The following is a 26,838-nucleotide window of genomic DNA, read 5'->3' on the forward strand; positions in this document are numbered from 1 at the left end:
ACAGCCCATACATCCACACAGAAAAGGCCTATCTGATTGACAGCCCATACTTCCACACAGAAAAGTCCTATCTGATTGACAGCCCATACATCCACACAGAAAAGTCCTATCTGATTGACAGCCCATACATCCACACAGAAAAGTCCTATCTGATTGACAGCCCATGAATGAATGAATGAATGAATGAATGAATGAATGAATGAAAAACTTTATTCCGAACATTATAAAAAAAAATTGACAAAAGTCAAAGAATTAAAATAAGTTCAATATAGAACAATTAAAATAATATTCCAAAAAAAACAACAACAACAAAAAAAAACAAGCCTCACTGGCTGCAAGTATAATTATTATTATTATTATTATTTTTTACTTTTATATATGCTCGGAAAGGAGTAGGGAGAAGTTAGAAAACTTATAAAACCCTACCCCTTGATAACTTAAATTCAGCGTCATTGACGTCATTACATAAATACCAACATGGTATAAACTAAATCAAATAGGTATTCAATTCTATATAACATTATCAATACAAAATACTCTATATATTCCATATAATACATACATTCTGCACATCATATATATATTCTTATATATATATATACAAGTACAATTATCTAAATTATATCTATATATTATATATTATCTATATATTATAATTATCTGTGTCATTGTAGCTCTTCATCTCTATACCTCATAATAATGCATTCTTTATATCTTTTTTTTAACTGGTTCACACTTGGGCATTGCTTGAGTTCCACATGCATACTGTTCCATAGTTTTACTCCACATATTGAAATACAAAATGATTTTAGTGTTGTCCGAGCCACTCTGGTTTTTAGATTTAGTTCCCCCCTTAAATTATAGCCCCCCTCTCTATCAGAGAACATCACCTGAATATTTCCAGGGAGTTGATTATTCCTTGCTTTGTACATTATAAGGGCAGTTTTATATTCTATTATATCCATGAATTTTAAAAGATATGAGTTTAAAAATAATATATTAGTGTGATCTCTATATCCAGCATTATGTATAATTCTTATAGCTCGTTTTTGAAGTATAGTTATTGCATTAAGTGAAGTTTTATAAGTATTCCCCCAAACCTCTGTACAGTAGTTTAGGTACGGCAAAACCAGGGAACAGTATAGCATACGTAGTGACTTATAGTTCAAAAGGTGCTTTGCTTTATTTAAAACTGAAAGACTTCTAGATAATTTATTATATATATATTTAATATGAGACTTCCAGTTAATTCTATCATCAATTATTACACCAAGAAATTTGTTCTCAGAAACTCTCTCAATTTCAACACCATCTATCTGTATATTTACTTGATTATCTATTTTGTAATTACTGAATATCATTAGTTTTGTTTTAGCCAGATTTAGTGACAATTTATTCTTATCAAACCACCTTTTTAACTTGCATAATTCTGAAGTGACCAGGTCCAATAGCTCATGTAGATTTTTTCCGGAACAAAAAATGTTAGTGTCATCTGCGAAAACTACCATTTTCAATATATTAGACACATCACACATATCATTTATATACATAATAAACAGTTTAGGACCCAATACCGACCCCTGGGGGACTCCACAAGCAATGCCCAAGCATGAAGAGACAGACTCACCCAACTTCACAAATTGTTTCCTGTCACTCAAATAGCTTCGTACCCAATCCAATACTCCTCCTCTAATCCCATATCTTTCCAATTTATTAATTAATATGTCATGATTAATAGTATCAAATGCTTTTTTAAGATCTATAAATACTCCAGCTACATACTTATATTCATCTATGGAATTAGTGATCTCCTCAATCGAGTCCATCAATGCCATTGCTGTTGATCTGTTTGCTCTAAATCCGTATTGACTGTCACTGAGTAGACTGTGTTTTTCAATGAATGTATCTAATCTATTGTTGAACAGTTTTTCTAAAATTTTGGAGAACTGTGGAAGTAACGATACAGGTCTGTAATTTGTGAAGTTGTGTCTGTCTCCAGATTTAAACAGTGGTATGACTTTAGCTATTTTCATGCCGTTTGGAAATGTACCAGTTTGAAAAGATAGATTGCAGATGTATGTTAATGGTTTAGAAATCCCTCCAATTATCTTCTTTACTAGTTTCATATCTATATCATTACAGTCAGTGGACATTTTATTACTACAGTTATCAACAATGTCTATGATTTCTCTCTCCTCTATTGCTGTAAGAAACATTGAACAGGGATTCCTTTCTATGATATTATCAGTGTATTCCTCAGATGTCACAGGATCAGAAATATTTTCAGCCAATTTTGGTCCTACATTTACAAAGAAATTATTAAAACTATTTACTACCTCCTCCTTATTATAATTTTTAGTGCCCTTATCAGAAAAATATTGCGGATAATTTACATTCCCAGAGTCATTTCTAATAATACTATTTAGTATATTCCATATTCCTTTAATATTATTTTTATTGTTATCTAATAGTTTGCTATAATAATCTTTCCTGCATCTCCTTATAATATTTGTTAACTTATTTTTATATTTTTTATATTTATCTTCTGCCTCTTTAGTTCTTCTTTTAATAAATTCTCTATACAAAGTGTTTTTCTTTTTGCATGCATTTTGTAGTCCTTTAGTAATCCATGGTTGGTCTATATAATTTTGTTTTCTGCTATACTGTTTAAGTGGACAATTTTTATCAAATAATACATTGAATATCTTTAAGAAGTTATCATATGCACTATCAATATCATTTACTGTATATATAGATTCCCAATCTTGTGCATTTAAATCATTCTTAAGTGCATTGATGGCATCATCCGTTCTTACTCTTCTAAATTGGAGTTTGCAGTCTGACCTATTTCTTTTAAAATTACATTCATAGACGGTAAAAACAGGTAGATGATCACTTATATCATTAATTAATAGTCCGCTCATTGTTTTGTTATCTATATCATTAGTGAATATATTATCTATTAATGTAGCACTATGGGGCGTGATCCTGCTGGGTCTGGTAATGTTTGGATGTAAGCCTAAACTGTACATGGTATTAATAAATTCCTCAGTCATTCTATGATTGTTTGATTTCAAAAGATCAATATTAGTATCACCAGATATAAATAGTACTTTTTGATTATTTAATGTATACATCTCTTCTATCCAGTCCTTAAACACCTCAATACTAGTATCTGGTGCTCTATAAATACAACTAATTAATACATTTTTACTATTTTCTACAATTATTTCGACTGTTAAACATTCTACTAAGTTATCAATCACAGTTGTCATATTTTCTACCACTTTGTAGTTCAAGTTGCAGTCCACATACACAGCTACCCCTCCTCCACCTTTAATATTTCTATTTATATAATTAAATTCATAACCCGCCAACTCGAAATCCACACCTTTATCAACATCAATCCACGTTTCTGATATGGTAATTATATTAAACGGTTTTAATACATCCAAACAGAAAAGTCCTATCTGATTGACAGCCCATACATCCACACAGAAAAGTCCTATCTGATTGACAGCCCATACATCCAAACAGAAAAGTCCTATCTGATTGACAGCCCATACATCCACACAGAAAAGTCCTATCTGATTGACAGCCCATACATCCACACAGAAAAATCCTATCTGATTGACAGCCCATACATCCACACAGAAAAGTCCTATTTGATTGACAGCCCATATATCCACACAGAAAAGTCCTATCTGATTGACAGCCCATACATCCACACAGAAAAGTCCTATCTGATTGACAGCCCATACATCCACACAGAAAAGTCCTATCTGATTGACAGCCCATACATCCAAACAGAAAAGTCCTATCTGATTGACAGCCCATACATCCAAACAGAAAAGTCCTATCTGATTGACAGCCCATACATCCACACAGAAAAGTCCTATCTGATTGACAGCCCATACATCCACACAGAAAAGTCCTATCTGATTGACAGCCCATACATCCACACAGAAAAGTCCTATCTGATTGACAGCCCATACATCCAAACAGAAAAGGCCTATCTGATTGACAGCCCATACATCCACACAGAAAAGTCCTATCTGATTGACAGCCCATACATCCACACAGAAAAGTCCTATCTGATTGACAGCCCATACATCCAAACCGAAAAGTCCTATTTGATTGACAGCCCATACATCCAAACAGAAAAGGCCTATCTGATTGACAGCCCATACATCCACACAGAAAAGTCCTATCTGATTGACAGCCCATACATCCAAACAGAAAAGTCCTATCTGATTGACAGCCCATACATCCACACAGAAAAGTCCTATCTGATTGACAGCCCATACATCCACACAGAAAAGTCCTATCTGATTGACAGCCCATACATCCAAACAGAAAAGGCCTATCTGATTGACAGCCCATACATCCTCACAGAAAAGTCTGATTGCATTAAAGGGCGTTAACCTCACGTCGCCACTCCCTTTATGCATGTTCACCCTGATATTAATTTAAATACCCTGATATTAATTTAAAACAGCTACACTGATATTAATCTAAAACAGCTACACTGAGCTACATCACTGGCTTCAGGCCTGAAAAAGCATGTCTGTCAGAAAAGACTAACTACTAAATGGAGATATAATTATAATTAAGGTATTAAATCCCAAACCATTTTAACACATGTCTCTTGATCTGCTGTCTAACATACAGTCCTCTGATCAGATACTGTACACTGTATAATGCTTCCTAATCCACCACAGAGCGACGGCCGCCTGACTGACTCACTGGCAGTTTTTTGATTGCAATATTTATTAACAGTTTACAGAATTACAGTACATTTCAAGCACAACTCAATACAAAGACTGTTAACTGTGAGTGGACGACCCAATAAAGAATTACGCTTGTTTACAAGAGGGTTCACCTTGTTCAATTCATCATAACATTTAGAGACGTATATACACTTCTATAGCCAAAGAACAGAACAGGAATTCATCATAAAGGAGGTAAAAAGGGAAAAGAAACATATACAGTGAGGGGAAAAGGGGGTGGTTGGGTGGGGGGGGATTCAGATTTTACGGGGGCCAGTTTAGAATTGCAGCCGTCCATATAGGTGCCCTTTGAGAGCGGTTTTGAAGGAGTCAAGGGATTTGCATGTCTTAATGACTGTTGGTATAGGGCGTTCCACATTTTGGTGGCATAGGAGCGAAATTAATTTATTCCCTTGTTTGTGCCGAATCTGGGTTGCACATGGTTTGTTGGAAGTGGAAGTGGAGCTGCTTCAGCCGCTGTCACTCATAATGCTTACAAAACAACCTCAGAAATAATACAGGAATATGAATGCATGCTTTCTTAACGACCTCAGACAATAAGTATTTAATTTAATAATTTAATAATATTGCTAGTCATAACTTTCCCTCCTCTCCCCGCGGCTGCCGTGGCCGCTGCTGGAAAATGCACTCGCTCTCCCTCAAAAAGAATACAATAAAATAAAATAATCCTAGCTGTCGTTTGTTACAGTATTGAAAACAAACAGTATTGTAAATTAAAAAGAAGACAATACTGCATTTGTGTAAGAGAAATAATAATACAAAGGTTTTTTCGGTCATTTGTCTAGAAATGTATTTTAGTGAAAAGTCGTTGAATCTAATATCGTGATTTGAATCGTATGGTGAGTTGAGGGAATCGTTACATGCCTACTATTAATATCACGCGGCCCACCTTTAAAACACTTACAGTATGTAACTCCATATAAATAATCATATTTGTACTGTTGTTGTTCAAAGATGTTCTCATAGTCAGAATGCTTACCTGCCAACAAGGTGTGTCATTGAAGTCACAAGTCCTGACTAAACTTCAGACCTCCAGACAATTCCTGTAAGTCATAAACTGTGTAATCATTAACTTCACTGTAGGCCAGTGGTTCCCAAAGTGGGTTCGGGGACCCCCAGGGGTCCTTGAGGGAGTTCCAGGGGGTCCCCAGCTAAATGATAGTTTGGAACCAAATGGACCCTCAAGGGTCTGTATTCTCTGTAACTCTGAGAGTGTACAAATGGAACAAAATGTACCCGTTAGGTCCATTTTGTTAGGGTTGTCCATTAGTTCCATTTGTACACTCTCAGAGTTAAATAAACATTGATTTTACAATATAAATTGGGGGTCCCAGAGATGCCATTGAATGAGCATTTAATGGCATAAAACGTATTCATGTCAAACGGGGGGTCCTTGAAATTAAACGGGTTGAGAATCACTGGCTTGAGCCGTAGAAATGTTCCTCTTAGCATAGGGGTCCCTATAGCTGCTGTATCGTTTCAAACGGGGGTCCGCTCGGTAATACATGTCAATTTGGGGGTCCTTGATATGAAACAGTTTGGGAACAGCTGCTGTAGGCTAGTCCGTCTTTTTACAGCGTGGCACACGAGGAGCTTCTGTCCTTCTGTCACAATATAGCAGTGGTTTTCAACTCTTTTCACATCAAGGTCCATTAGTTATTTGGCATTTGAGCCACGGAACCACCATTTGATGACATTTAGCCTCTCAGACCCATCTGAGCCACGGACCACCATTTGATGACATTTAGCTCTCAGACCCATTTGAGCCACGGACCACCATTTGATGACATTTAGCCTCTCAAACCCATTTGAGCCACGGACCACCATTTGATGACATTTAGCCTCTCAGACCCATCTGAGCCACGGACCACCATTTGATGACATTTAGCCTCTCAAACCCATTTGAGCCACGGACCACCATTTGATGACATTTAGCCTCTCAGACCCATTTGAGCCACGGACCACCATTTGATGACATTTAGCCTCTCAGACCCATTTGAGCCACGGACGTGCGGCGTTCACAGACGGTGTGTGTTGGGCTTAACAGTGACATTAATATGGGATTAATATTGTGCATTAATCTGAATTCTGAAACGGACAAATCTCTAAAAGTTTAAACTTTGTGTTTGAAAGCTGTTAATTTGACATTCTATCTTCTCCACAGGATGTTCAGAGCAGTTTATTAACACATTCATCCATTTAGACCTGACGTCCACATTTAAAAAATATCTTCTAAATCATGACAATTTTCTGAAAAACCTCATGTTTCTGTATCAGCGGTGCTCAATATAATGCCCGCCCCACTTGATCATGATTGGAGGAAGGCCCCTCTCATCCTGATTGGATGAAGGCTTTGCCACCCAAAGCCCAAACCGAAACTAGGGTTTTTTGACCCCAGGGGCTCACTGGGGACAGGGAGGAACTCCTTATGGTCAGCACACTTTATAGTAGGGAGGATTATCGAAAAAATAAGAAAAAATAAGTGATATTTGAATGAAGCGAAATCACTGAATATACCTTTAATAAACTGTATTATTTATGGCCCGGCCATAAAGTCATGAGAAATTCATACAATGAAGTTTGAAATTATAACCAGGGCTGGTAGCAGAATTTCTAAGGATTCCCGATTTCATTTTCAGTTCATTAAAACCCATTTTGGGCGGGAACGCCTTTTGGTGTTAGCATTATGTTATGCTTTAGCAGATCTACAAGCTCATAGCGCGCCACCGAGTGGCGCCCTACGAGCTTGTAGGTCTGCTATTTTTGAAAAATCGAAGAACGACTGACATAGAAACATGGCTTTTTCAGAAAACTGTCAGGATGAAGAAGAACATTTTTAGAATCTGATCTCAGGTCAAAATGTGTTTTGTTCACAGCACAGGTGTTGTTTACAATGAATGTAGGCTTTAATTTAGCTCAACTTCCAACCCAAGACTGTTGGTTTGCAGTGCAGTTAGAAGATACCTATAGAAGTCTGTGACTTTGTCCTGGTCCAAAAGGTAAAGTATGGCAGGAGAGACAGCCGAGGTATCTTCATTTAATTTAATACTCCTCTAAACAGACATAACTAGAAAGGTCGCAATTTTAAAAAATGTGTCGTTGCCGCAGTGGCTTACATATGCCCCTCCCACTGATATTGCCAGCCAATTGCAATGTTGCGTCACCCCTGCGATCATGCGTAAGTAATTCGGAGGGGATTTATCCCCCCAAAAATCATTTTTCTGCAAGAAACTGTTCAATTTTTCGCATTTGCGGCGCCCCCTATGGATGAAAACGCATGCGTGTGCGTGTGCGTGTGCGTGCGTCAGGAGAACATCAGAGTCTACCAGAGGTGAAGGTGATGCTGGTTGGTGGAGAACAGGATCAGAGAAGCAGAGCTGGAGATCTCATACTGCAGGATAATGTGTTTAAGGAAAGCTCTGAAGGTCCATATATAGGACATGGATGGGACTTGTGGTTTTAATGTGGTAGAGTCAGAGTGGCCTGTTAGAGTGACAGGATGGTTCCCAGTTCGATCCCTGTGGATCGAATTTAGTGTCAAACTTAGAGTTAGCGTCGAAGTGTCCTTGAGCAAATATTCGGAACCCCTAAATGCTCCTGTAGTGGCAGGTTGGTGCCTTGCATGGTTTCCTCCGCCACCGTGTGTGTGTGTGTGTGTGTGTGTGTGTGTGTGTGTGTGCGTGCGTGCGTGCGTGCGCGCATGTGACTGTGACTGTGTGCCTTCATTGAGCGAGAGTTAGTGCAGTGATAGAGAGAAAGTGTGAGAGAGCGAGAGATATTAACATATCTCTCGCTCTCACACTTTCTCTGTTGCTGTTGTAAGCATGGATACCAGTTTAATTAGGGGAAATGGTATGATGGTTGATTAGGATAATTCTGGTGGTGAAAATGTGTATGACATTTTGGTGGGACAAAGCTGGTTGATTTTCTTGAGGAGATGATAATGTGGATAATATCTTTTGGTTGAAAATATGTCACATATTTCACATATCTAATCACTTAGATAATATCTAAAAGAAAAAAATCACAAATCACACATATTATGTGTGATTTGTGATTTTTTTTCTTTTTCCTTATTGCTCTGTAAAGCACTTTGAGCTGCATTTCATCTCATGAAAGATTGAAAGGTAGGCCTACAAATGAACATTCATCCAGATGATGCACTTTGACTGGTGGGTGTGTGCATGGGTACAAAGCAAAACAGCGTTGTCCCAGCAGGGGGAGCCACCATCACTTTGACTGAAGGGTGTGTGCATGGGTACAAAGCAAAACAGCGTTGTCCCAGCAGGGGGAGCCACCATCAAACAATGTAGTAGGTTACTGCATCATTCAGGTCAAATGGCAGCGAACCATTGGGAGTGATAAGTATGAAGGGAGTGTATTCAAGACGCAGTGTAGCTACTTCGGAGAAAAACGGAGTGATGGCGTTCATAAATCCGTCTGTCTGTCTGTCTGTCTGTCTGTCTAAGTCCACACACACACACACACACACACACACACACCCACACAGTATACACACACATACACACGCACGCACGGTTCTCCTCCCAGCCCTGGTCTATGTGTTGAAGTGCATACGAGGCGTTATTATGGAACGCGTCCAGCAGCAAAACATTTAACCTCTGCTCCCTCCACTCTCCACTCCCTCCCTCCACTCATCATAAATATCTGAGCAGCCATCTGATGGTGAAGCTGAAACCGAATTTCCCCCATGTTTTTCAGGGGCGCCTAAATACAGGTTTAATGTTTGTTTATAGTTCAATGTTTGTTTTAAAAACGCCATTGACAATGAATAGAAATTATTGTTTGTTTTAATAGTCCCTAACACAAACTCGATGTTGTAAGATGTTGTAAGATGATAAGAGCGCCCCTCACTTCACACATGTGTGATTTTTCTTTTATAGACCCCTGAGGGGACCCCGGTCAAAGAAGTATTATGGTTTAATGGTTAAAAGTGCGGCTTTAAGAGTTAGACACAAAATTGCAGAGGAGTTGCGGAGGAGAGATTTCAATAGACGGTAGGCCTAACACTCCATATTAAGTATCGCTACAATGTTGACTTTACTTCAATTATAAACAGCTCAGCGATAAATCAAACCGTCAACAATACCAAATAATATGCTACCCTCTGCTATTGACTCATCCAAATAATATGCTACCCTCTGCTATTGACTCATCCAAATAATATGCTACCCTCTGCTATTGACTCATCCAAGTGCAAAGGACACTTTCCCTGAATACACCTGAACCTTAGGGAGGATCCCTATATGATTCCCTGAGGTTTAGCTAACTTTAGTATTCAAGTTAGTCCCTAACTTAGTCCCTTACAGCCCTAAAAGTGGTCCCTAGTACAAGGCTAACCAATGCTAATCTGAATCATGCAAGACTACCATGTACAGCAGTAGCCTATAGGTTGAAGATTATGGGCTCCATTTTCGTCACCGCTAAACCCCTTATCCCTAAACTTCTTTGCATTTTTGAGTGGTGCAAACCACTCCAACAAGTGGCTTTGTTAGTACCCGTGTGTGTGTGTGTTTGTGTACCTGTCCCTCAAAAGAATGAGCATGGTTACTATGGTCACTGACATTACGTCAGACCACAGCTGATCAGGCTATATAAGACCTTGCACCACTCAGTTCACACGGGTGGGATTTCTTTTTTTACTATTGAAAAACATGTTTGAATAGTTCAACTAGCCAATCTACATGACACGTTGTGAGCTTGTAGACTGGCCATTTTAACTATTCAAAAATGTTTTGCAAGATAGTAAAACAAGGCAAAGAAGTTTAGGGATAAGGGGTTTAGCGGTGACAAAAATGGAGCCCATAATATGTCTTTCTTTGGGTAGAATGCTCCTGTCCCCTATGGAGCACACACATGCGTGCACGGCGGACACACAGCTACAGTACACAGACAGAGACAGAGAGTGACCAAATTATAAAACTGAGATTTGCAGCCATTCTTGTCCAGCTGACCTGTACTAACTTGATACGCAATTGCTTTCACTACGAAAGAAATCATGTTTCAAAAGTTACAATTAAATAAAATAGCACTTTGATCACTATAGTCTATAGGACAAAGACGTGTTATAAATTGTACTAAAGCAATACTATTATGTTTGGTGAGCATGTTTGGTGAGCAACACCATAGAGGGTCTGAGTCTTATCATTCTATACACGAACTCATTTCATTATTGTCTCCACCAGGCCGAAGGCATGGGGAGAGAGTATGTTTTGCACTCCGTCCGTGTGTGTGTGTGTGTGTTTGTGTCCGTCCTTCCTTCCGTCCTTCCGTCCGTCCGTTATCAGCTAATCTCCGCCACCGTTGGCCCGATCCATGCCAAACTGTGCACACACACTCCATGGATGCCAACGATGAACCTCTGCCCCAAATATTCCTCAACGGCCTGTTATAGCGCCACCATGAGGCCGATTTAGGAAAAACACATTTCTGTAGATTACTCGTACACATTTTATCCATACATCACACAATTCGGTATACACTATCTCCATAGTCACGTGATAAACACAGATCTGCACAATTTCCCATCTTCCATCCTGATTGGCTAATATTGGCTTCCAAAGCTCACATGATTGGTCCGTTTCGAACAAAATGCCACAAATCCCAAACACAGTGTGCAATTTCCCTGAAATTATACACACACATTTCCACTAGGCAGAGGACGACATGCCACTCATTCTTTTCCAAATCAGCCTCATGGTGGCGCTATAACAGGCCAATTCCTGTTTTTAGCTATAACTGCATCAATCTGTATACAACTTATGTATGCGCACTCCCTAGAGGCCATGGAAAAACATTGTCCCTGCATCCCTCCACATCTGCCGGTTATAGCGCCACCATGAGGCCGATTTCTGCTAAACACATTGCTTATGTTAGTCGCACAGATTTCATCCAAATCTCACGCAAATCGGTACACATGATCTCTGTAGTCATGTGATCAAGACGAGTCTGTTGGATTTATCAGATTCTACACTGATTGGCTAACATTGCCTTCTAAAATTTTCAGGAGTGGCTCGTTTCGTTCAAAATGCTGCACATGTCCTGCTCATCCACAATTCTATCCTCAGAGATTCTATGAGTGATCTGGCTCTGCATTTCCTCAACAAAATGAAGAAAATTGTTGCAAAAAAACATGTTTATATTACTCCTAAACATTTTGCCAAACATCACACACTCCTATCTTCCTGGTGGAGACCTGTGCCCAGAAGGGCACTTTTTCTAGTTATTATTATTATTATTACTATTATTATTACTATTATTATGTTATTTTCTTAGTTTACTGTCTGACAGTTTTGTCAGCTTTATTATCATTATTATTATTATTTCTTTTTTATTTGGTTCTGTAAACCAATAGGGTAGGCAATTATAAGCTTTTAGCTTCAGCCTAACACCTTTTCGGGCCACTCAAGTGTATAATGTATTATGTATGTATTGTATTGTGAAAGGTTCGAAATAAACTAAACTAAACTAAAAAAACTAATTTGTGCCAAAGTATACTTAACTGAGTCACATACTGATCACATGCAGCTGATGCGCATCATTATAGCTATAGTAAAAGTGACATTTTATTATCCTTTTACTTCACAGCCTTCCATTTCACTTTTATTTAAGTATAGACCAATTTGATAGAGCTACAGAATCTATGTGCTTCTATTTCCATTGTGTGAATTGCTTTATTTCAGGAAATGTTTGGGCATAAATCTTCAAACAGCACCTCAGTGTTGTAAACTTTACTCCAGCCGTCCCATTGCCTGAGGGCAGAGCAGAGGCTTTGGCAAGGCTTGGCAGGCCACGGCGGGGTAGGTTCCTCCTCTCCTCTCTCATAAAAGACAAGGGGAGAGACCCAGGGGCTCACAGTCTCTCTCTGCACCCCAGAATGGCTCACAGCTCTGCTGCTGCTTCTACCGCTGTACAATCAATGAACTAACTGGAGCTGACTGCTGTTCACCTGGATTCAATTTGACCATTTTCATCTGCCCTCAAAACAGGATATTGAAGTAGTAGAAGTTGCAGCATTCTCAACTGAACTGTGAGTCTATTTTTGGTCATTATAGGCAAAAATGTTTCAGATCTATACGCTCACAACAAATTGCATCATGACATGTGAGCTTGTAGATTTGCTATTCTCACTGTACGTATACGATGAAGTATACTATACATTAGTGGTTAAGATAATCTGTTTAAGATCAAATAACCTAAATTCATTGCACATTTAAAGCAAAAACTATCACTATTATACATTATATATATATATATATATATATATATATATATATTTATTTAAACAGTTATCCGTACCAATTAACTACAATGAAGTAGTGGTGGTGGTGATGATTAATATTAGACTTTCTTTCAACAGTTGGGACAATGGTGTGTCCCACCATGAAGCTGTTGCTGTTCATCACAGCGCTGACCAGCGTCTGTTCCCAGGAATACTACGAGAGAGTCGAGAGACAACCCAGTAAGAAATCCAGGAATAATAAACCACAGGCTGCAAGTATTCATGATGGACAAGGTAAGACACTTATACCATGAAAATATTATTTACATTGTGTTTCTGGTTGCTGCACCTGCAACTGGTGACATTACTGGTGACATGACTGATTGACATTACTGGTGCTAATTATTTATTATGTCACGAGGAAGGTCAAACTACCCAAATCCGTTATGTATCTGTGATACAGGGCCATATTAACCACTTGAACCTTAGCATCCCTATTCTAGGGAAGCATTCGTCGTAAATAGCCGATCTATATTGTCACAAAGTGACGTGTTGTGAGATTCTAGATTGGCTATTTGATGTTGTAGAGTGAAAAATGTGGACCAGGCGAAAATGATGAAGGTTTTGATAAATTTAGGAACATTTTGAAAAAGTTGAAGACAGAGTGAGTCTGTCGAACCATGCTCTCTTATGTGCATACCACACAGCCATTCTAGACGAGGACTGTGGCCTGGAGCTCTCCTTCTTGTTGGACAGCTCCGAGAGCGCCAAGGACAACCACGAGCAGGAAAAGCGCTTCACTCTGGACCTGGTCGACGGCCTGCAGAGTCTTCGGCCCCAGCGGGGTCGCAGACTGAGCTGGAGGGTGGCCCTGCTGCAGTACAGCAGCAAGGTCACGGACGTGATGACGTTCAGGGAGTGGCGCGGCACGGATGCCTTCAAGGCCCGCGTGGCGCTCGTCCCCTACATCGGCCAGGGCACCTATACCACCTACGCCATCACCAACATGACCAGGATGTACGAGGAGTCTCCCAGACACAGCATCAAGGTAGCCATACTGTTCACGGACGGCATCACCCACCCCAAGAATCCCGACATCTTCTCGCCCGTCGCCGACGCCAAGAACCAGGGCATAAGGTTCTTCGCCGTGGGCATCACCGGGACGAAAAACGAGCCGACCAACATGGACAAGCTGAGTCTGCTCGCCAGCCCCCCGGCCTCCCGCTACCTACACTACTTGCATGATGTGAACATCATAGAGAAAATCCTCACAGAAATTGTAAGTATGCCGTTTGATTTTCATCAAGCAAAATGGAGAAATACATTTAATTACATTACAAAGATTCAGAGTTGGCACTATAGGGCTGTCCTCGACTAAACACAGTCGAATAATAATGATAGGAATTGTTCGACTATTTGGTTAGTTGATTTCGTCTGTCTCTAGTCTGCATACAATCATGCAGAGACCAGACCTTTCAGGTTGGTGAGGTTGAGAACTGATGATCCTAATGTTGAGTCCACAATGGCTACTGGCTTGAAACTTACAGTATCGACTGGCAGAATCAAAGGGATATATAGAGTTTACATCAGACATGGAATTATTTCCCCTTTGTTGTATGACAGTGTTGCACGAAAGCCATGGTTATTTTTTGCGAGGACTTTTAGTGTAGAGGACGAAAATGAGGGGCTAATGATGGTGGACCCCAGTCAATGAAGTAATAGGCCTACTATTTAGGCTTTAAGTGGTTAATCGACTATGATGGAACAGCTCTATTTGGCACAGGGATGGGTTTGTTCCAGCATTCCTACCACACAAGGTGGTGGAGTGAAAATTAGGGAAAGAAAGAATGTCAATGACAGATGTGTTTTTGTCGCCACCTTTTTAACAGAACTTATAGCTGTCATGTATGCATTGTGAGTGTGTATCCTCTGGGGTTCAACAGCACAGTTGTACTTTTTTGTCTAGTCTTAGGCCTAAAGACCCTCTTCATGCCGTTTCATGTCACATTCCTCAGATTACAAAAGCCGTATTCTGACACATGATAATGACACATGGCGTTGCATTTGTTCCATATAAAGGCATTTCTCTACAACCCCTCTGGTTTTTATATTGCCCATCAAGTTCAAGTATTTAGATATTTTATTTTCATTTAGTTTCATTCAAGGTTGCATTTTTCCGTAATGTTAATCTTCATGCTCATGACATTAATGTCAAAATTCTGCATCAAATCATTGGGGTTCATTGGGTCTTTTATTGTGTTATTTGAACTACTTTCAACCTGGTGTCCCTATTTTGGGCAACTCATTACAGACAATTCATTTTGTTTTTATTTTGTAAATCAAACATATCAAAAACAGGTGATCTACAAGCTCACAATGCATGGCGATGCAACAAGTTGTGGGCAAGTAGATCGGATATTTTAATAGTAGGATAGGGCTCAAGTGGTTAAATTGCACAACAATGTCTGAACAAATCTCTTAAATGAATGAATTGTCAGACTGCATGGGATTATTTAGTTTCTTATAATCTGTCTTGTAATTTCCTTTTCTATTCAGGCTGATCTGGCTGATGAAGGGGTAAGTAGGCTATAGTAGGCTATATTATCTTTAGAATGTCGATGTCTACAGTGTTACACATATATACAATTACGTGTGCCCAGCAGCAGAATGGGCTTCCATGCGTCACAACACTGACAGAGCATGTCATTCCTTTTTGAAGTGCCCCCAGGAAATAAGACAATGCGCTTGTGAGAAAGGAGAGAGGGGAACGAGCGGACCTGCGGTGAGTATTTACCCCTCTTACAATTCAAAATATCCCACAGCCAAAGAATAGCTTTCCTTTGAGGTTTTCCATGGGGTGATTTCCCTAAACGTCTGGATTCCTTAACATCTTACAGCGACAGAATAACATTGTGTGTTGTTCTGAAATTGAATAATTAGGATAATTGGGTGCAATTTTTCTGTCTCTCCTCCAGGCATATTATTACGCTGTACTGTATATTGAATAGGCAGACCGAAAGAATACTGTATAGGTGGTCGTCTTTAGGGTCTTCTTAACCCACATTCTGACACTAATCCTATGGCAACAGGAAAGGGAAGATTGAAGCTTTGCTCTGGCATTCCCAGAGAACTATATTATTTGTTGCTTCTCCGCTTGTCGTGTCCGTGCAAATTAGTGCACATTTTCCATCCAACATAACGTGTCCCCCGTGGCAACGAGGGGCTCCGGTCCCAGTAAACCTGGACCTTTGGCCAGCATAAATAAAGCAGACAACCCCTATTGTCGGGGTCAGTGGAGGGCTGTCCACATAGAGCAGGGGTGGGCAACTTTGACAGTGGACAGGGTCACTATATTTCCACACTCACTCCCTAGGGCCATATATTACTGTCGTAGCAAAAATAGCCGATCTACAAACTCAAAACGCGTCGCAGAGCTTGTAGATCGGCTATTTTTGCTATATTCGAATTTAAATCTTGAATTATTGTTTGCTATTTTTGAATTGGAATCCTGAAAATTAACATTTTTATGTAATTTCAAATGCCTTTAATTATACTTGTGTTGAGCATTGAGCTACTAATTTAGACTGAAGTAATTAAAGCGGGTCATGTTTGCATGTTGTGAAATTTTAACAGCTGAAACCAATATATATATCAGTATTCTGACATTAACCTGAGGGCCACATTAAGTGAAGGTGGGGGCCGCATGTGGCCCCCGGGCCGCCAGTTGCCCACCCCTGACATAGAGAATGATAACTATAATGGTCAGTGAAGGGCTGTCCACATGGAGAATGATAACTATAATGGTCAGTGGAGGGCTGTCCACATAGAGAATGATAACTATAATGGTCAGTGAAGGGCTGTCCACATAGAGGATGATAACTATAATGGTCAGTGAAGGGCTGTCCACATAGAGGATGATAACTGTAATGGTCAGTGAAGGGCTGTCCACATAGAGAATGATAACTATAGTGGTCAGTGAAGGGCTGTCCACATAGAGAATGATAACTATAATGGTCAGTGAAGGGCTGTCCACATAGAGGATGATAACTATAATGGTCAGTGAAGGGCTGTCCACATAGAGGATGATAACTGTAATGGTCAGTGAAGGGCTGTCCACATAGAGGATGATAACTGTAATGGTCAGTGAAGGGCTGTCCACATAGAGAATGATAACTATAATGGCCAGTGAAGGGCTGTCCACATAGAGGATGATAACTATAATGGTCAGTGAAGGGCTGTCCACATAGAGGATGATAACTGTAATGGTCAGTGAAGGGCTGTCCACATAGAGGATGATAACTGTAATGGTCAGTGAAGGGCTGTCCACATAGAGAATGATAACTATAATGGTCAGTGAAGGGCTGTCCACATAGAGGATGATAACTGTAATGGTCAGTGAAGGGCTGTCCACATAGAGGATGATAACTGTAATGGTCAGTGAAGGGCTGTCCACATAGAGAATGATAACTATAATGGCCAGTGAAGGGCTGTCCACATGGAGAATGATAACTATAATGGTCAGTGGAGGGCTGTCCACATAGAGAATGAATGATAACTATAATGGTCAGTGGAGGGCTGTCCACATAGAGAATGATAACTATAATGGTCAGTGAAGGGCTGTCCACATGGAGAATGATAACTATAATGGTCAGTGGAGGGCTGTCCACATAGAGAATGAATGATAACTATAATGGTCAGTGAAGGGCTGTCCACATAGAGAATGATAACTATAATGGTCAGTGAAGGGCTGTCCACATGGAGAATGATAACTATAATGGTCAGTGAAGGGCTGTCCACATGGAGAATGATAACTATAATGGTCAGTGGAGGGCTGTCCACATGGAGAATGATAACTATAGTGGTCAGTGAAGGGCTGTCCACATGGAGAATGATAACTATAGTGGTCAGTGGAGGGCTGTCCACATGGAGAGTGATAACTATAATGGTCAGTGGAGGGCTGTCCACATAGAGAATGATAACTATAATGGTCAGTGAAGGGCTGTCCACATGGAGAATGATAACTATAATGGTCAGTGGAGGGCTGTCCACATAGAGAATGATAACTGTAATGGTCAGTGGAGGGCTGTCCACATAGAGAATGAATGATAACTATAATGGTCAGTGAAGGGCTGTCCACATAGAGAATGAATGATAACTATAGTGGTCAGTGAAGGGCTGTCCACATAGAGAGTGATAACTATAATGGTCAGTGAAGGGCTGTCCACATAGAGAATGATAACTATAATGGTCAGTGAAGGGCTGTCCACATGGAGAATGATAACTATAATGGTCAGTGAAGGGCTGTCCACATAGAGAATGATAACTATAATGGTCAGTGAAGGGCTGTCCACATAGAGAATGATAACTATAGTGGTCAGTGGAGGGCTGTCCACATAGAGAATGATAACTGTAATGATATTGATGTGAGAACTGATCATGAACGATAATGCTCCGTAGACATAATGTTGAAGGTGACGTGCTGAATGTCATATCCTGTGACAATTTGGATGGATTTGTATTGCCTGTTTCTATCGTATCGACAGACAGACAGACAGGCAGGCAGGCAGGCAGGCAGACAGACAGACAGACAGACAGACAGACAGACAGACAGACAGACAGACAGACAGATGACCTGGCCATCTGACCTGGCCATAGTTATGTTCATAAATCATAATTATCGCTCTTGGTGTGGACAGACCTTTGACCAGGGATCGAGACCCTCTGAGAGACATGGGGTTTGTGTGGGACGTGCCTGATATTATCATTATCTTCACCAGCGCAGGACGTGTCGAGACCCCTTCCTAAACCTCCCTAGACGAATCCCCCCTCTTTAAAATGTAAGCCCCACTCCTAGTCCTTCGATTGATGACAGCTCAGTAAAACCACTTAAGCCCCGATTTATCTTTTTCGTGTGGCAGTGACTTGTGGCGAAAATAGCTGATCTACAAGCTCACCACATGTCGCATCGGGAAGCCGCTGTGAGCTTATAGGTCAGCTATTTTAACCTAAAATGACATGCCCAAAATAGGGACGCCAGGTTTAAAGTGGTTAATTTCAGGGTGTCAGTCACGGTGCTGACAGACAGCTGGGTGAGTGTGAACCAGGTGCCTTCGCCCCGGAGAGATTGTTGAAATTCTTACACTTCAGACTGAAAGTCTCTCGAAATTGCCCTCATTAGTGTAATGGTCATAAACAGGTGGTTTTGAGGGTCGGACAGTGGTTGCCACTCGCTGTCCAGGTGCTGCTCCAGAGAAATGACCCTTCAGTCCACGGTCATTTCTCTGAGCAGCACCTGGACAGTCATGGACTTCATGGACGCAGTGAAATTCCTGCCCTGCAACCCCTTGACCTTCTGGAAGAGACACCTCAATTGTCTCTTCAACCAATGATACATCCTTAAACATGCATGCACGCACGCACGCACGCACGCACGCACGCACGCACGCACGCACGCACGCACGCACGCACGCACGCACGCACACACGCACGCACCCACACGCAGGCAGGCAGGCAGGCAGGCAGGCAGGCATACTCAATCCCCAAAAATGTGCACATATATCTATCTTTTCCATGTGCCCCCTAAGACACAAACACACTCACAAACACACTCAACACATGGAACAAGGAACTCACAAATGCGCTCATGGGTGGCCATACTGGCCATAGCTGAATGGGTAGAGAGGACGCCTGGGAAATGGAAGCACTTGCCAACTGCTCCTTATAGATAGGATGGGTTAAATGCGGGGACAGATTTCACATTATGTACAAATGTACTGTGATAAAATATACACCAAAGGAGTGGGAACCATATTATTATATTGTGCATTCACGCATGCATGCACACATGCACGTGCACATCCATCCAACCTATGAGCTTATCCACCTTTTCTGTGTTTTTAAATAATTTATTTTGTAGGTTTATATATTTTTAATTAATAAATAATAATGTTTACCTTCAGTATGATTTCAGAGACTGCAGGCAATATATTTTGCAAGCTGAATCATGTTTTAATTTATTTTACATCTGATAGTTATTTGCAGTAGTAGTGTATATATACAGTAGTTTCATTTGTTTGATCATTTGATATTTTATATAGTGAACAGTTTGCTAGTTGTCCTCTCATTGTAGTTGCTTTGGTATTCACAGTCTCATGAAGTTACTGAGGACGGTACCGTTAAACACAAGCAGTAGCAGGAAATGAACCACTTTGAACCCGAGCATACAGTACCTATTCTAGGGTGATTAACATTCAGCGAAAATCGCAGATCTACAAACTTAGATCGGCCATTTAGTTTGAAGATATTTGGTGTAGAGGGAAAAAGTAGCGGACCTAGCATAGAGCCCTGGAGGACGCCAGTCAACTAATTACATGGGGTTCAAGTGGTTAAATGAAATGTGTGTAAGTGAATCTCACCCCGCTTTGTGTTCCATTCCTCAGGGGAAGAAAGGTCGTCCAGGAGAGGACGGAGCCTCTGGCCTGAAAGGAATGAAGGTCTTTCCATTCATTCTCATTCTCCTCTGATCACGACCCACACAAATATGAATTAGGCTTCTGAGTTTATCTTTTGTTATACGTGTTATATTCTGATGGTAATCGTTGCTATATTGACTGTTTTTTTTTTTTTTCTGTTTATTATGATTTTTGGTATACAGGCATTTCAGTAATATTTAACCAGTAAAGTTACAGATTGGTCAAAAAAAATAGCAGAAACATACAAACAAACAAAACAAGAGACTTACAATAAAAAGAGACAAAACATAACCGTCACAGAAAAAGACAAAAACAATAAAATAATAACTGACATGGCTGATGACTACACCGCACTCCGAGGACAGAAACAACATCACAATCAATTCTAAAAAACATTTCTGATATGGAAAATAAAACTTATATGTATACACTTTACACTATATTGACTGTTTGTTCAGTAACTGGAGTCTCCAGGTCTCTTCAGCTTTAACATAGATTGCATTTTCATATTGGGATATCAGTTTGACCCAATCAGAAGAGAGAACTCACACAAACTACTATCACAATATAGCGCTTTACCTTTTAACAAAAAAGGTAACGCACAATAATGTCATAGTAATAAAATATAAAAAATATTCCCTACCTTTAATTCCTATTCTATTTTCTTATTTACTTTTAACATTCTAACACATTGACATTTTTACATTTTCTTTTCTTGTATTTACATTTATGTATTTTTGTTTCCCATGTTTTCACCTATGGCTACATTATATAAATTGCTTACTGTATATTCATGTACTGAGTCAGTATAATCACTTCATAACAGGGGGAAGCAGGGTTAAGCGGACTTCCTGGCCCAGACGGCACTGAGGTAAACATTACTATTTATTTAACGCAATAATAGGTATTGAACATATTTTAATAAATTAAACATTACTTTCACCAATCTGTAGAGTATGTTAATGCAAAGCACGTCTGCAGTGATTGGAGGGGGTCTCAATAATCTTTCTTTTTAAATTTAAACCATTTTGACCTGAGATCAGATTCTAAAAATGTCTTTTACAGTTTTCTGAAAAAGCTATGTTTCCATGTCAGTCGTTCTTCGATTTTTCAAAAATAGCAGACCTACAAGCTCGTAGCGCGCCACTCGGTGGCGCCAGGGACGTACTGGGCCCATAATTCAGCCCGGGAAGTGGAGTTGCGGAGGCGCTCTTCCACCTGGTCCAGTCCAGGCCCAGACCGGCCTGTACTGGACCGGCCGTTCGAGAGTTGTCCCAAATTTCCCAATGGCCAGCACGTCTCTGGGTGGCGCGCTATGAGCTTGTAGATCTGCTATTTTTCAATAGCTAAAGCAGGGGTGGGCAACTGGCAGCCCGGGGGCCACATGCGGCCCCCACCTTCACTTAATGCGGCCCTCAGGTTAATGTCAGAATACTGATATAATATTGGTTTCAGCCGTTACAATTTGAAATTACATAAAAATGTTAATTTTCATGATTCCAATTAAAAAATAGCAAAAATGTAAGATTTCAATTCGAGTATAGCAAAAATAGCCGATCTACAAGCTCAAAACGCGTCGCAGCGCGACGCGTTTTGAGCTTGTATATCGGCTATTTTTGCTATACGGCAGTAATATATGGCCCTATAGGGAGTGAGTGTGGAAATATAGTGGCCCTCTCCATCGTCAAAGTTGCCCACCCCTGAGCTAAAGCATAACATAATGCTAACACCAAAAGGGGTTCCCGCCCAAAATGGGTGTAAACCCTAGTGTCAGGTAGGATGGTTGACAAGTATAGTAGTAGTACTGTGATATTATAGTAGTAGTACTGTGATATTTGTAAACTTGTCTATATTATTCTGTGTGGACTCCAGGAAGAATAGCTGTTGCCAGGTGTAACAGTCAATGGGGATTCTATAAACTCATAAACTGCCTGAAGCTCATGAGCGTAGTATCTCCACTTGGTCTCTCATGCAGGCGACAAGTGTTAAAATACTGGATTATGGATAACAGTTATGGATTGCAGCACCTGTATTATACATCACAAATATATTGATATAATTCACATTCAAATTCTAACCTGATTGTATCCACTTGCAGGGAAAAACTGGTTACAAAGGAGAGCAGGTATGTCTTTCAGTTTAATGACAGTGTTAAATTGTGTTGAAGTATAGTTGGAACCGTGTTTGATGCTATTTTCTATTTCAGGGTGAAACGGGTGAATGTGGCACTCCAGGAATCAAAGGCGACAAGGTATAGAAACACTATCTTCAATATACTGTACATAAAGTAGCCTAGACACTTTTACCGTAGCTGAGTGGGTAGAGAGACCGACTGGGGATCGGAAGCTTGGCAGTTCAACTCTCGACTCGTCCAGTCTATATGTGATGCGTAATAACCCATAACAAGAACCCCTGTGGGCTCATCTGAGCCACCTGAGCAGTAGTCATCTGCTGGGTGATGCAGTAAAAGTATTCTCCCCTCCCCTGGGGAGCAGAAAATACTCCATTTCCCATCTATTGCCATTTTCTGTCAGATAGTTTTTTTTCTCCACATCTGGTGATATTTACTGTCTTTCCTCTGTGATGTTGACTAGGGTCCTGAGGGTCCATTCGGTGCAAGAGGACCTAGAGGCCTGCAGGTCAGTGATGGAACATGTATTAGCATATTCTTTGAGATACACATAAGGGTATTTCGGGGCTTGGCCGAATCCGCTATTCTTTCACGGGATAAAATCAACATAGCTTTCACCATTGGAATTGAATTACGGAACATTATACATATACCCATTGTTACATTTTATGTTTATTTTTATTTCCGTCATAGTGCAACACATGGTGAAGTATTGTAGTGCAGGTGATTGAAACAAACAACCACCCGTTATTGTGAACATTTGAAAGGGGACCGGCAAAATATCCTAAACTTTCTACGATTCTGCCAATAATCATATTCCTTGAAAGTTAAACACACTTGTCGTTGACGTGACGTTGATCTCCTTCCACAATGGAGGGTATGCGCGTGACATCATCATCATACCCGGAAGTTACGCGGGAATTCCTACTGAGTGGCAAAAAACTACTTTCTGGCCTTCATAGCCCATAGATCCAAACAGAAAAGTCCTATTTGATTGCATTAAATGACTTTAAACAACATTAAATTCAGTTTGTCACTCACTTTGCCACTCGATTTGCCACTCGATCTGCCATTCACTTTATGCATGCGCATACCCTCTATTCGCTCATACTATGACAGGACGTATGTGTAGGCAGAAGATTTGCTGCTGGCAGCTTGTACTAGTAAATGTTAATTATTGTAACAAGATGCGGGAGGAGAGTCATTTCCATATTCTGTGTCATCATATATTTCCACTGAGAATGAAATGTTGCTGTTCCGTATTTTCTGTGAGGATACTCCAAGGCAGCGCATCACAGATTATGCCTAATCTTCACTTAGTTTATAGCGTGCCGCTGTCACATGCCGAAAATAGCTGATCATCAACAACATGCAACATGCATCGTGATGTGCTGTATGTCTTGTAGATCTGCTATTTTCAGCTGCACGACACAGGTGTGTGACTAAAGTATCATGTTGCGTCCACATGAGCAAACACAATGACACTAGTCTACCATTCAATGTCAATGGAAGCCAGCGACGTGAAGCTACGTAGCAAATCCAACGTTTGTAGCTGCAAAACAAATACACTGTGTAGCTTTACATCTTTGCGTCTGCCCGTGCATGAACGCAGCATAAATCAGACTTTAGCGTGTTTCTGCTTCAGCGTTTGGAAAAGACTTGATTGAACGGGGTTGTTCAATCATTTGTGGGTGGATTCTTAAAATGAGTGCTGCTGTTCTATACTTCAAATGGATCGAGAACCAACACATTTAAGCTCATAACATCAATACATTTGATACTGCTCACATGCAGTAGTGTGATGTCACACAGCTACCTTAATGCACGCACGCACGCACGCACGCATGCACGCACGCACGCACGCACGCACGCACGCACGCACGCACGCACGCACGCACGCACGCACGCGTGCTATCCACATGTACCTTATTAATGTCTGTATGTTCTTCCTGCCCAGGGGTTACCTGGACCACATGGGGACATGGGACCAGAGGGCCTTCAAGGAAAGCAGGTTGGTGCATTTTGTGCGGAAAGGAAAGGCCATGAGCACCTTTCATTCACCACATACAAAATAACATCTGCTGTGACCTTTACTTTTCCTTCTATTATGAGTTTAAACAACAGGTTTCTGCATTACCACCCAAACATATAGCATGGTGGCCAAGTAGGCCTGTCTCCCGGGAGTCCCTGGTAATAGGCACCTGTGGGAATGTTTGGCAATCAGCCAGCTTCTTCTCCTTCATTACTGTAATTCACCAGCGTGGGCCTTAAATCAGAAGTGCACAAATCCAGTGCCAAGTTGTCCTGTATCCTGTATCCTGCTTCTAAACACAGCCTAGGAACTGCCTACAGCATTGTCAGCTGTGTCAGTGCTTTGACAAAGAGTGACATTTGTATGTTGAGGATGGATGGGAGTAATTAAGATGATAATAACCGTGTAACAGTGTACAAACCATCCAACTGCTTCAACGGTGAAAGGAATTACAAGCTAAAACATACGGGACAACACTCCCAAACTGTGGAACGAACTCCCCATTGAAATTACAACTGCAGACTCACTCCCCAATCCTCCGCCACAATCTGAAGACTCACCTCCTCAGACTCCACCTTAACCCGTATAGCACTTGCACTAGCATCGACGACCTTCCAGGCTTATGGGCTAAAATGTCATTTAGATAGCATGTTATGTAGACCGATGCCAAGTCATTGTTGACCTGGCATCCTGTAGTGTAGTGTGTATAGTTTTAATGTACAGACTATAGATTTTGTTTATGGATATTCTATACTGTTAGAGCAGTTAGACTGGTTCTCAACGTTTTTGGCTGGGGACCCCCGTAAATGCTTTGGCCATGTCTCGCGACCCCCGCTTCGCCCCCCTCCCCACCCCCAATACAAATTGACCGCTACAATAACCTTAATAATAGAAAATATATACTAAAACCAGATATAATCATTAAGGAAAGTTTATGCACATGCACTATGTGTACTGTGTAAACTCTCAATTTCCATTTCCAGCCATTCAGCTGCAAAAACAAAAGAAACATTTTTTTGTTTTTTTGTTGAAAATCATCTGGGGACCCCCCGAAATAATTTCGGGACCCCCCGAGGGGTCGCGACCCACATGTTGAGAACCCCTGCTCTAGCCTATAGCAGGCCAGTCTGGTGCATCTCAGAGGCCTCTAGCCTATAGCAGGCCAGTCTGGTGCATCTCAGAAGCCTCTAGCCTATAGCAGGCCAGTCTGGTGCATCTCAGAGGCCTCTAGCCTATAGCAGGCCAGTCTGGTGCATCTCAGAGGCCTCTAGCCTATAGCAGGCCAGTCTGGTGCATCTCAGAAGCAGGACAGGTAACATGCGAAAAAGAAGGCACTGGAGCAGCTCAGACAATTTAGGCCCTTAGTTTAATATAACAGGGTGGAAATAAAAAGTGACAACGTTTCGATGTTTAAGTTACATCTTCGCCTTCTTGGTTTACTTATGATTCTAGATGACTATTTCTATGCATTCGCAATGAGTAGGGGGCAGAGGCGTATCTACAATAAGGCGAGGGCAGGCATCCGCCTGTCCAAATCCATTTCTGGCCTGGCCAAAATCCATACAATAAGAAAAAAAGAAGACAAAAACAAGACCTGAGAACTATTAATGGACAGCTGATTGGCTGTTGCGGTAGAGCGCGACCCTCAATCACCCATTGGAATGTAAATGCAAGCCTTTCAGCCTTTGTATACTACTTGTCTGGCAGGTATATCTCTTTGAAAACCTTTAGTGCTACGATTGTGCGCGGGGAGACGACAATTAACACATGATCTTGCCTGCCCAAAACGTAATTCCTGGATACGCCACTGGTAGGGGGGAATGTTAGTATTAAATGTTTGTTTCCTTGGTCTTTGTAATCGGAAAGAGCTGAACTAGATGACAACATTCCAGGTATTTAGGGAACGATGAAGGCCATGTTTGTCGGTTTAGTTTGTAGGTAATGGAATGAAAATAGTATAAGTTCCATCTTGTTCCGTTACAACTTGTCAAGTAATTGGACTGTCAATTCTTTGACAGGTTCCATTCCTTTGTCTCATCTCCCTCGTTTAATAAAAAAAGTAGTCTGAACCCCAAGTAAATCTCATAATTACTACAAGCCTCCCTTTAAACAGCCTCAAGAGAAATAGGTCTGGTTGTTCTGGGACAAGCTTTATGTGTGTGCTGAGACAT

General features: G+C 40.7%; 1 protein-coding gene across 1 annotated transcript in view; it reads left to right on the forward strand.

The window, feature by feature from the left end:
- Positions 1–13,178: 13,178 nt before the first annotated feature.
- LOC306915925 (uncharacterized protein) overlaps positions 13,179–26,838 on the forward strand; it is a gene marked incomplete at its 5' end in the record, with an annotated part of 36,833 nt that continues 23,173 nt past the window's right edge. The window contains 10 exons of the mRNA XM_079493594.1: positions 13,179–13,326; positions 13,740–14,311; positions 15,589–15,609; positions 15,752–15,814; positions 20,472–20,525; positions 21,331–21,375; positions 22,603–22,629; positions 22,711–22,755; positions 23,099–23,143; positions 24,593–24,646. Of these exons, the coding sequence (XP_079349720.1) occupies positions 13,179–13,326; positions 13,740–14,311; positions 15,589–15,609; positions 15,752–15,814; positions 20,472–20,525; positions 21,331–21,375; positions 22,603–22,629; positions 22,711–22,755; positions 23,099–23,143; positions 24,593–24,646 (1,074 nt within the window). The remainder of the gene's footprint in view (positions 13,327–13,739; positions 14,312–15,588; positions 15,610–15,751; positions 15,815–20,471; positions 20,526–21,330; positions 21,376–22,602; positions 22,630–22,710; positions 22,756–23,098; positions 23,144–24,592; positions 24,647–26,838) is intronic.

The sequence above is a fragment of the Electrona antarctica genome (assembly GCF_951216825.1).
Source record: "Electrona antarctica genome assembly, chromosome: 2".
Classification (NCBI taxonomy): domain Eukaryota; kingdom Metazoa; phylum Chordata; class Actinopteri; order Myctophiformes; family Myctophidae; genus Electrona; species Electrona antarctica.